At 52.7% G+C, this 11,848-nt stretch overlaps 2 protein-coding genes across 3 annotated transcripts; one reads left to right on the top strand and one right to left on the bottom strand.

Moving 5' to 3' along the window:
- Positions 1-1,178: 1,178 nt before the first annotated feature.
- LOC123062561 (laccase-4) lies at positions 1,179-4,240 on the top strand. The gene is made up of 6 exons (XM_044486141.1): positions 1,179-1,392; positions 1,512-1,663; positions 1,800-2,047; positions 2,143-2,271; positions 2,805-3,776; positions 3,867-4,240. The coding sequence occupies exons 1-6, from the start codon at positions 1,288-1,290 to the stop codon at positions 3,995-3,997; spliced, it is 1,737 nt and encodes a 578-aa protein (XP_044342076.1). The 5' UTR covers positions 1,179-1,287; the 3' UTR covers positions 3,998-4,240.
- Positions 4,241-6,531: 2,291 nt separating this feature from the next.
- On the bottom strand, positions 6,532-9,703 carry LOC123062560 (scarecrow-like protein 9). 2 transcript variants are annotated; one of them, XR_006429771.1, is made up of 3 exons: positions 9,503-9,703; positions 6,810-9,380; positions 6,532-6,729 (listed from the first exon to the last, which is right to left on the bottom strand). XR_006429771.1 is itself a non-coding variant. In XM_044486140.1 (2 exons), the coding sequence occupies exon 2, from the start codon at positions 9,344-9,346 to the stop codon at positions 6,884-6,886; it is 2,463 nt and encodes an 820-aa protein (XP_044342075.1). In that variant the 5' UTR covers positions 9,347-9,380; positions 9,503-9,703; the 3' UTR covers positions 6,532-6,883. The 2 variants fall into 2 exon arrangements, 1 of the variants encoding a protein (XP_044342075.1); XM_044486140.1 differs by having other exon boundaries at positions 6,532-9,380.
- Positions 9,704-11,848: the final 2,145 nt, after the last annotated feature.

Genomic DNA, 11,848 nt, shown 5'->3' with positions numbered 1-11,848 from the left:
TGGTGGCGGAGAGAGTCGCCGTGTCGGAGAGGGCAGCGAGGGTGGCCGCGCCGGAGAGAGCGGCGGCGGCGGCGGCCTCGGAAGAAGCAGCGGAAGACGACATGGCTAGGTCAGGATCGTTAGATCGCATCTGTTACCATGATAGACAAAGGGTTTTGGGGTTATAGGCTTCGACACCTCTAGGGGTCGGCCTCTGTAACATATATATAACAAAGGGGTACCTCATCGGGTACAAATACAACATGTACTAAGATTACAATACGTACAAGTCTATGAGTCTAACAATGTGGCGAGGTGCTTGGCCACGCTATTGACAAATCAGCTCGTGTTGAATTTTTTGCGCAAATTATCAGGGATATGTATATGGAGTGAAACCTAATCAATTGTGGGCATGAAGCTATATTATGCCATGATTACACCTTATCTAGCTGATCTTGGCAACTGGTCTGTCAGTCTCGCACATTTTCTTTTGCCCCATAATGCTATTGCCTCTCAGAATTCATCAATCTCTCAAGGAACTCAGCAAGAAATAACCAAGTACAGGGGGGTCTGCTAGGGCCCCACTACATTATATTGACTCGACATTTCGACAGGCAAGTCAGGCCCAGATATTTTCCATTTCCTTTTCGAGATGTAGTACAGGGCACGGAAGGTTTCCGGGTGATTTGGATTTCTCAGCCGTCGTTCTTCCCTCCCTCCGTCGCAACCGATTTACCACGGCAACAACTTGCTTTTAGCAATCCCTAGACCCTAGCTTTTACCTCTCACTTCTCCCTTTTTGCACCGGATTTGAAACGCGCACGCTGTAGTGGTACGTGACCACGCAAGCATGCAGATCAAACCACTGTCGATGATAGATCGATCGTTTGCATGCTACTCCAAGAACATGGTCAAAAACAGATGGATATGCGTGCATGGCTAGCTGCCCGCCGGTGGCTGGCTTTAGCCACACTCCAAAGCTAGAGCCCTCCAGCTCGCGCTTGCTCCATCGAGCTCCGGCGCTGATGGCTCATCCACCGAATCACCAAACGAGAATTGCCGCCTAAGCTGCGTATCCCACCAATCACCAATGGCCGTGCATGTACAGCCCCCGAACTAATGGCGCGGTGGTGGTTGGTGTGCCGGCTTGACACACACACACACACCCTATATATACAAATAAACTCGAGCGCCAGTTCCACACATCCATTCAGTCCGTCCTGCATCCTCACCTGGTCCTCTGCTCTCTCCACGAGAGCTCAAGACCATATATAGAGTGGCTAGCCCAAAGCTAGCCAAGACGCTACCATGGCCATGACTATCTCTTCCGGCCTTCACTGCTCTCTCCTCGTGGCAGCCCTGACGTTGCTCGTCGTCCAGGCGCACGGCATCACCCGGCACTACGATTTCAATGTATGTCCACGTCCAATAGCTAGCTAGTGCATGGACGCATGCATGCTGTGCTTAATTGTCTGCAGGTGGTGTACGTTGTTGTTGAAACTTGAAGGCCTTGTTGATTAAATCATGTGCAGATTCAAATGGCGAACGTGACGAGGCTGTGCGCCACCAAGAGCATCGTGACGGTGAACGGGCAGTTCCCGGGGCCGGAGCTCATCGCGAGGGAAGGCGATCGCGTGCACGTCCGCGTCACCAACCACGTCGCGCACAACATGTCAATCCACTGGTACGACCCACCGACCCACATTCCCTGACTTTTAAGCTTGAGTTTGTTCCGCCGTCGCCGGAGCAGACAACCCGACCATCTCCGCATGCACGAAGCTTTTTTGTTCACTCACGCGTCGTCGTCGTCGTCGTCGCAGGCACGGCATCCGGCAGATGCGCACCGGCTGGGCGGACGGACCGGCGTACGTGACGCAGTGCCCGATCCAGAAGGGCCAGACGTACGTGTACAAGTTCACCATCACCGCGCAGCGCGGCACGCTGTGGTGGCACGCGCACATCTCCTGGTTCCGCTCCACCGTCTACGGCGCCATCGTCATCCTCCCCAAGCTCGGCGTCCCCTACCCCTTCCCCGCGCCGCACAAGGAGCTCACGCCCGTCATCTTCGGTCAGTGCTGCTGCCATTGAAATGTTGCTGCTGGTCGAGATTAACTTAATTGTGATTTTGATCGTAAAAGTTGGCTTTTGTCTTGGATGGTGCAGGTGAATGGTGGTTGTCGGACACCGAGGCCATAGTCAGCACGGCCCTCAAGGTGGGCGGAGCCCCCAACATCTCCGACGCGTTCACGATCAACGGCCTTCCCGGGCCGCTCTACAACTGCTCTGCCAAGGGTACGTGCGTGCTGCGTTTTACCCAGCCTGTTCATGGCCTGCAGAAATTTACTGTGCAAAACGTAGAGCTGATATGAAAATAGCCAAACAGATAAAAAATAAAAGCGTTTGCAGACAGTTTGTGCTTCCGATGCATTTTTCGGTCTTGTACTGACGTAATCACCATAGGCAAGTACGCCAGGAGGTTTACCAATCAAAATCACCAACGAAAAGTGCATCGAGCAAGATTTCAGTGTTACTTCCTCGAAACGGAAAGGGAATGGTGCATAAGTTGTTTAGGTCATTGCAATGTTACCATCACCATAACCCCCCGGTGATCGATGCCTGACCTAACATTTGGTGCGCCTTAGCGATTGAATGCTGTTGGGGCTGGCCCGTGCTATGTGCTAAACAAAACATTAGCTACGCACTCACGCTACACCTTGGAATTGGACTGTGCAAGTCGTTTTCGGTCCTAGATAGATTCTGTAAAATACTACATACGCTAATCGACTAACTAGTTGCCGTGCATGCATGTACACGAACGCATGCAGACACGTTCAAGCTCAAGGTGGAGCCCGGGAAGACGTACCTGCTGCGCCTCATCAACGCCGCGCTCAACGACGAGCTATTCTTCTCCGTGGCCAACCACACGCTCACCGTCGTCGAGGTCGACGCCGTCTACGTCATGCCCTTCACCGTGAGGACCCTGGTCATCTCCCCGGGCCAGACCACCAACGTCCTGCTCGCCACCAAGCCGGCCTACCCCCGCGCCAACTTCTACATGTTCGCCAGACCCTACTCCACCATCAGGCCCGGCACCTTCGACAACTCCACCGTCGCCGGCATCCTCGAGTACCACAACCCCGGCTCACCCTCCGCGTCGAGCTTCGACAAGGCCTTGCCGATCTTCAAGCCGATGCTGCCGTACTTCAACGACACCAACTTCGTCACCAACTTCACGACCAAGCTCCGCAGCCTCGCCACAAAGCAGTACCCGGCGGCCGTGCCGCAGTCGGTGGACAGGCGGTTCTTCTTCACGATTGGGCTGGGCACACTGCCATGCCCCAAGAACATGACTTGCCAGGGGCCCAACGGCACGCAGTTCGCGGCGGCCGTCAACAACGTCTCCCTCGTGCTCCCGTCCATGGCGCTGCTGCAGTCGCACTTCACCGGCCTCACCAGCGGCGTCTACGCGGCCAACTTCCCGGCCATGCCCCTGTCGCCGTTCAACTACACGGGGACGCCGCCGAACAACACGCACGTGGCCACCGGGACCAAGCTCCTCGCGCTGTCGTTCAACACGTCGGTGGAGCTGGTGATGCAGGACACGAGCATCCTCGGCATCGAGAGCCACCCGCTTCACCTCCACGGCTTCAACTTCTTCGTGGTCGGGCAAGGGTTCGGCAACTACGACGCCGTGAACGACCCGGACAAGTTCAACCTCGTCGACCCCGTCGAGCGGAACACCGTCGGCGTGCCGGCGGGCGGGTGGGTGGCCATTCGCTTCCTTGCTGACAACCCAGGTAAACACGATTCTATACAATGCCCTAAGAACCAATAAATTTGTGAGATATTCATGTGTGCCGCTGCTGTTGTTGTGTATGCATGTGCAGGTGTATGGTTCATGCATTGTCATTTGGAGGTGCACACGACGTGGGGTCTGAGAATGGCGTGGCAGGTGCAGGACGGCAGCAAGCCGAGCCAGAAGCTGCTCCCGCCGCCGTCTGACATGCCCAAATGCTGAATGGACTTCATCACGGCTGATGTTTAATTTGCGCCTCCTCATTTTGATTTGCTCGCCAATCTGCGATTGTTTTCTCCCGCGGGAGATTTTAGTGTGTTTAGCCCGTTCATAGCTGACTTTCTTACGATTCTTTTTCCCATTTTTTTCACCACTTTCTGATGAAGATGTTTTTGATACTTGAATAAACAATGATGTGAACAATTGCACGGGAAAATATCAAAATATTTATTTTGTGAGCATGAAGTTTTTAGCCCACGGGCCCTGTGGTTAATACAGCCCAACTGAGAACCGTTCCCAAAAAAAGCCTGTGGTGGATGTTTGAACGTTGCACGGTCCAAGTCGCGTGCAAGCCCGTGAACCAGGAAAGGTGGGCTTAGTAGTACATTAGAGCCGATTCTAAAAAAAAGTACATTAGAACCTTGAAAACAAAATTACATTGAAACTGTTGTGCCGTGCTAAAAAAACTGTTCTGCTTGTCTCCAAAAAAAGGCGTCCTCTTTTCTCTGCGGGGTTAAAAGGATTTCATTACTCAACTGTTCGAATATTCGCTCCTACATAGCAGAGGAACGTTTGCAGGTTCAGAGCACAACCAAACTGCAGTGCACAACCAAACTGCAGTTCGGCCCTCTGATCGTTCGAAGAAAAGAAAAACTATACACTGAAGCGAGTCTAGCTATGCCATTTTCTACTGACGAGACCACAAGTTGCGCTCCTATGTTTCAGATTCGGCTCGTCGATAACATAATCAATCCTTTCCAGATCTCCCAGGTCTCTGCCTCACATGACGACCGCGCACAGGATGGACGAACGACTAGGCGAAACACTGTTCCCGCATATGACGCCTAACCTGTCCTTTACACCGTGACACCGGATTACTTTAACAAAGCCCACCGCCATCTCGCTGCACGATCGAATAAAATCTGCGGCGGCTGCGCCCTTGCATCCCGCTTGATCCTACCGAATCTAGCGGGAGCAGTATAATATTCAGGTATCTTCCGTCCGATTCGCCCGCGCGTGCCTCGATCGCAGCCAGGCCACGAACTGCTCCACTCCAGCCCCACAGATCAGGTTCGGCGAACCTTGCCAGCCTGATGACCTGGTGTGAACGGCATATCTTGCACTCCAGTCACTGGCAATTTGACACATTTTATCTCCGGTCACTCGCGATGAGCACGACATGCCTTTTGTCTGTAATTGTTATCGCGGAGCTGAGGTACCTTTCACGGTAACTTTCAGCGGTCACCGTCGCGGTGTTGTGTTGGACTGTAATTGTAATTTGTATCCATGGGTTTATCACAGACTTCTCTAGACTTGTAGCTCCTCCGGCTCTGGCCTCCGATAAGGCGTAGGTTCCCCGCAGCATCTGCGAAGTATCTACTACCATCGCTGTTGCAGCTTTGAGGTGTTTCTTCCTTGCAATGCAGGTGCAGGCGTGTCTAGATTCTTCTTTGGCCCAATCTTTTCTGCCATCTCCCCGGTGCATGAGGAATCGACCGTGCATACGGCAAAAAAGGAGGTTGCCTAAACTTTGGTCTGATTTTCAGGGGAAAGCGATGTCCATGGCGGGCGATCGGTTTCAGCCAGTTGCAGCAGCATCAGGAGGATCAATCGCGCCATCTGTCATGTCCAATAGTTTCACACGTTGCCGGCCATGTTCTTCTAGATGCCCAGGGCCTGGGTACACGTCCGGAGCTGTGGCATACACGTCTCCTGCTCCATCATGTACGTATTTATGTGGCCGTGGTTGTGTAGCACCTGTTGGTGGTTCGTCTGTTAATTCGCCAGGCTCAAAACTCAAAAGCAGCAAAAAGATGAGCGATGGATAAGCAAGCAAACTAACAGACAGGAATGCCGGTAGAACTTCTCTTTTGTTGCAGTTCAGGACGAGGTGTGTTTCTGAATGTGGACACTGGACAGGCAACTGAAAAAGACAAGGCAGACTGGAAAATGAGTTGTGGCTACAAAGCTCAAGAACCCAGTTTGCTGGCCTATATGAGCTTTCAATAAGATCTAAACGCTCTTACATTTCTTTACGGAGGGAGTATCAACTTGCCATTCGAAAACAAAACATCAACTTTAAATGATTCGATCTAATTGTTTCATAAAACACGTCATTTGATCTGGGTCCAAATGTATCATAGGAACCAACACTAAAGCACTTTTCACAGCACAATAAGTGAAAGGGCAAAAAATTCAGCCAATGGCTATGTCACTCAACGGACTGGGATTTTGTATTTCATTTTACTTATCTCAAACATTATTCGTTAGGTACAACAGCAGAGTCACATTTAAGTGACCAGTTACATTGTATCACCATCCGGGAAATGAAACCAACTACTGGTGACTGATAGCAATGTGCAGCATGTAAAACAAGATTAATGAGATAAGCACGAAAGACCAAACAGTAGAGGGATATATGGGCGCATGAGCTTGCAATGCAGAGAGGCATTCTTTACATGTTGGAAATCAAGACAAGGTGTATTTACAATTTGAATCAAGCAAATGAAAAAGGCTGACCATTACTGGCTGAGACGTTACTTGAAACATTACTGAATTGTACTCTGGAAGAACGAATATAATACAAGACTGACCATGCAAGAAGAACCTATATGCTACATCTAAACATAAGTAGCCTGCCCACCAAAAATGCTAACTGTTCCTGTGAAAACTAACCGTGCATAGGCAGCACATACAACAGGCAGATGCTACAGGAGAGTAATCAGGTTCATCATCTGCATCAACAAACAAATGAACCATGTCACTGGTGAACAAATGGTTGTCTCTTTGGTGCCGGTTCAAATAGCATTTTTACCTACTAATAGGTTGTTGGCCAGGAACAATCAGCTCTAGAGTCCAAAAATATGAACAGGTCACCATTTACAGAAGCTAGGAGGATTGGGGATTCGCCTTCCATGTTGAGAGCGCGTACAGGATACGCCCCTTCCATCCTTGTAGTAACCACCTGTTGTCCTCGTCGATGATGAAATTCTTGTGGTAGCACTTCACCTTCTCCCGTGCACGCTTCATGATTTCCGGGTCCAGCGGGAGCTGCTTGAACCCAGCCCTCTGATTCCGCACCTGCCACTGCTTGTAGGTCTCTGGCCTCTCCATCCTCTCCATTCCCTCACAAGATATGACATTAATTGCCTCCCGACTGAAAATAGTTGACTCAATGAGCAGCCTCTCCTCATTATCCCTGGGAATGTTAGCCTCCAACATGTCGAAGTGAGCAGAGAACTGGAACAATGCCTCACGGAAGCGTGAGACGAAGAATGGTGCATTGTAGGATCCATTAGTGACCCCATGAATGAACACATGTGGCTTCATCTTCCTTATTGTGTTCAATACCATGTTCCTTGGACTCTCAGCTACCACGCTCTCATCCATCAGAGTCTTGAACCTGAACATGCTGTTGACAATCAGAATCTCGTCCTTCTCAATGTGGAGATCCTCTACCCTAACAGCCTCAAATTGAGATGCGATGCCATGGTATTTGAAAGGGACTTTGAAGGTCTGAGCATAATCACTTAGATATCTTCCAATCTCCTCGATGCGCTCTGCTGGGCGAAAACCAGGCTGAGGTGTGTCTATTGCTGTGATCCGAAGTTCTGGGGGGCCTCCAAGCCTTTTACTTAGCCGTTGAATGAGACATGGCCACTGAAAGCCATAGTATACACCGAAGTCGACAATGTGAACTTTCTTGGCTTTCTCCACAGCATTCATAATGGTTTGATTGGCAAAGTAATGAGAGATCTTCTTGAATGGGCAAGCTGCTAAGTACAGTTGGTAGGCTTTCAGCACATCAGTGCATGCAAACCGTGATATGGTATGTAACTTGTATATCTGACTTCCATTACCAGCAAGCCTCGCCTCAAGGCCATTGGCAAAGCAGTGTGCCAAACGCTGGTCACCATCGCCAGTAGCAGATGCATGCTGCCTGATTTGCTTCAGGAGATCGGTTGCACTCCGCCGGTCATCAATGGAAACCGACTGCGCACAATGGATGAGGAGAGTCTCCAAGTCAACCACCTCCTTCTTGGGTTGTTTGACCTGTTTCTTGCCACGGCCCTTGCCATGGCCAGACCCTTTGCCATGGGCGCCACCTGAATGAGCTGCCACATCGTGCTGTAGGGCCTCACGCAGTTCCTTGACACCTCTAGAGCATGTCTCGCCGTTGCATAGCAAGACCTTGTCCATCATCTCCCGCACAAGGTGATCCGCGTCGACAACGGGCGCTGAATGCTTGCAGCATCTCACTTCATCTGCATCCAAGTCGTCACCGTAGAAATGCTTCTTTCCTCGGTGAATAGCTACTTCAGAATCAGCTTTCTCTTTCTTGACCTCCACAACCTTCTTATCTTCTTTAACCCAAACTGACGGTAAACTGTCGACGTCAATCACAAGCTTGCTCTCTTGAGGCAGAAATCTGCTGGCCTCTTCAAATCCTCGGCTGAACTGCGCTGCTTGTTGGCTCTGCAGAACAAAATCGCTCAAGGCAGCATCAGGCACAGCACCCGCCGTGCTGAGCCACGGCTCGAAGCCCTCTGAAAATGCAACGCTGCTGCCATTTGAAGACGCGAAGGACGACGACTGCGAGAGCAACGCGTCAGGAAGAGGGTTGAATTCCATGGCGTCGTACGGCGGCCATGCACCGCCAGCTTCCACCACGCAGCTCTCGGGGCTCAGATCCTGGTAGAACTGCGGCGGCTGCAGGAACTCCGCCGTGGGGAACTCGAGAGCGGGCGGCGCCTGCATGGCGCCGAGGCCACCACCGGAAGGCGCGGCACAGTTGCAGGAGCCGTGGCTGTTGAAGGAGTTGGTGGTGACGCTGCTGCCGTCGGGGCTCTCGACCGTGCTGCCGCCGGAGCAGGGCGGCTGGTCGGCGAGGATCTCGAGGAAGGGCTTCTCGGCGGCGAGCAGCGCGGGGTGGGCCGGGTAGTGGTCGAACTTCTCGTCGATGTCCTCGGCCATGAGCATGCGGTTGATGTAGCCCAGAACAATGTCCGAGAACACCTCCGAGTCGTCCGGCTGCGGATGCGCCTGGCCCGCCGCCGCCGCAGCCGGCGAAGAGGCCGAGCCCGAGGCGTCTCTCGGTGGCGGCGGCGACGCGCTGTCGGCGGAGGCGGCCGGGGAAGGGAGCAGGGGCGGCGCCGCGGCGGCATTCGGGCAGGCGGCCGCGTCGGCGCCGTCGGACGGGAAGAGCAGCAGCGACTCGAGCTCCTCCGCGGTGAACCCGTCGGGGATTTGGGGGTAGGCTGGCAGCTTGGATCCGCCGGGCAGCGGCCCGCACCAGTCGCGCAGCGCGGCGTCCATGACCATCGATACGCCGCCGCCGCCGCCGCAGAGCATGCAGTTAAGGCAGACAGATATTCCAATCTCCCACCTGGCAGATGCGCAAAAACAGAAGGAGATCAGCGCGGAATCCACGCGACGGCCGATTCGACTCGGCACTGACGAGTAGAGACAGACATCGGGGATCTGCCGACGAGCTCCGACGGCGCGTACCTGCGTGGCGTCGCGACCCGAGGGAGGTGGCGGCCAGACGAGTTGTGCGAGCGAGCGCGGGGAGGGGGCGCGACGGGGGAGGATAAATGGGGGAGAATGGAGGCGGAGTGGCGTTTTTGAGAGGCGCGGGATCGGCCTAGCCCTACGGCCTGGTCCGCGGCGAAGTGTCGACACCCAGCCACGCGGGCGTGGCCCGGCTGCGTGGTGCGCCCCGTCCACGTCCGTCCGCGGGGTGAGCTCACGCGCAGCTGGATGGCCTGCGACGGGCGGTGCGGAGGCGTACGTGGTGGGTCGGGTGCACGGAGGGGGCGCGGAAGTTTCGGCGAACCATCGTCTTGGGCCGCACGGGCAGCAGAGACGGGGACGGGGCGTGCTCGTGGACCAGCGGCAGTGCTGCTGGCTGAGCTGTGTTGATTGCTCAAGGCGATCGGGCTTGACACCTGACTGGACTGCCGTTTGACTTCCTTGGCAGCTCCGCGACTCTTTCTACTAGTAATCCAGACACATGAATTTCCTGGTTAGCCTTAAAAAAACATGAAATTCCTGGCACAGAATTTTCAAAGAATGATTCTTATGGTCCGTTTCTAATTTTGATGGATCATGGCGATCTTATTTTGTCCGACTATTTTTTTTCATTTCTCTGTTTTGTTTCGACAATCCGTTTTCCATCCGTACTTCTGTTTCTATAAGTCCATCGCAACACAATTCAACAATTTGTGAATTGAAATATATTAGCATACGAGTAATCAGGGTGTTTTCCATACGACTGATGTGTAAATGCTGTCCAGGAGATGTGCATGTATGGTGGGTGAACGTGACTGCTGGATCAAAGCCATATGTTTAACCGATCAATCAGTGGTGAAGAAGACGACAAATGCTTATTACAAAATTAAGCAGCCATCTAGTCTAGCATTGGGGATTGGATTGACATGGATGTCACCTTCACATGCAACAGATTAATCCATGGGTGCGGTGATAAGTGATAACAAATTGTAGACCAACGGTATTGCCCATGTGTTCGCATCGGTTGGTAGGGATAGAGTTGGGTGAGGACGTATTGTACGACTTTATCCCTGTCTGACTTGTGAATGTCTGTAGTATTCCTTAAATTAATACAATTATCTCTCTTCCGCGGTAAAAATTGTAGACCAAACACATATTGGGTTCACATCGTGGGTTCGTCTTAATTTTCACTCGTCCTCGTGAGAGAATGCTCCTTTTATAAATTTGGATAGATCAACACGGCAACAAACTTAGCAGGGAAGGAAGATCATCGCATGCCTCTTAATTATCGCCTGATACTATTAGGTGGTTAGTAACTTCGTGAATCTTTGAATTAAGAGGGGGAAATATAGTATAGACTGAATCATGTCAGGCCACCCGCAAAAGCGATACCCCTCCCTCACCCCCCCCCCCCCCCCCCCCCCCTCCCCCCCAAAAAAAATAAGAGCTACGGTATGCTACCTCTCATCAGTCCACGTCAACCAATTTCGGTAAAGCTCACCGATGAGTCGCCGAAGAGACCACACGTATACCAGGCTGCAATTGTTTTTTGTGGAGCCGCAATTGGGGCGCTATCTCGGCCTGGTCTTGGCGCCGGTGCATGAACCGGGTGCACCGATGCGCACGAAATAGCTTGGCCGCCAAGTTCCGGGTGGGCACGTCCGCACGTGGCGGTCCTGAGCCAGCCACGGGCGCTGCCAGGTACGTGCGGGCACGAGGACGAACGGTTGCCATCGACACGCGAGCAGCCCGGCACGGTGGGCGCGAGGAAGCACAGCGCTCTCCACGTCGTCCTCGTCCCGTACGCACCGTTGCGATGCGGATGCATGCCAGGACGCCGCACGTAAGAGCAACTTAGCAGACCTCTTAAAATCCTAACCCGTAAAATACATTTACAGTTTGATGAAGATCTTGTTTGCAGGTTAAAAACGAGCGCGGCTGATCAGAAATTGTAGATAAAACTGCATAATTTGAAGAAAAAGGTTCCGCAGAAGAAATTGCACCATAGTAGTTCATCACATACTAAATATGTTTACATGATCAAATACTACAAACACTAGTTCAATCTACATACTATATCAGTACTAGCACTAGAGGGGGTGGGGATCTCACGATGATGAGCTCGGGGCCATGGACGACGCCGTGGAGGAGCTCAATCCTCCTCGCTGGAGCTGCCGAGGTCGATGTACTTCTTCCTCTGCTCCTCGCGGATGCGCCGCCACTCGTCGTCCTTCTCTTTGGCAGCGAGGTTGGCCGCGATCGCCTGCCGGAACACGAGGTCTTCGAGCTCCTCGTGGTGGAGCCAGCGCTCCGCGTCCTCGCGCATGCTCCACTTCCTCTTCA

The sequence above is a fragment of the Triticum aestivum genome, chromosome 3A (assembly GCF_018294505.1).
Source record: "Triticum aestivum cultivar Chinese Spring chromosome 3A, IWGSC CS RefSeq v2.1, whole genome shotgun sequence".
NCBI lineage: Eukaryota > Viridiplantae > Streptophyta > Magnoliopsida > Poales > Poaceae > Triticum > Triticum aestivum.
The sequence above is the reverse complement of the archived record's forward strand: the minus strand, read 5'-3'. Positions and strand labels throughout refer to the sequence as shown.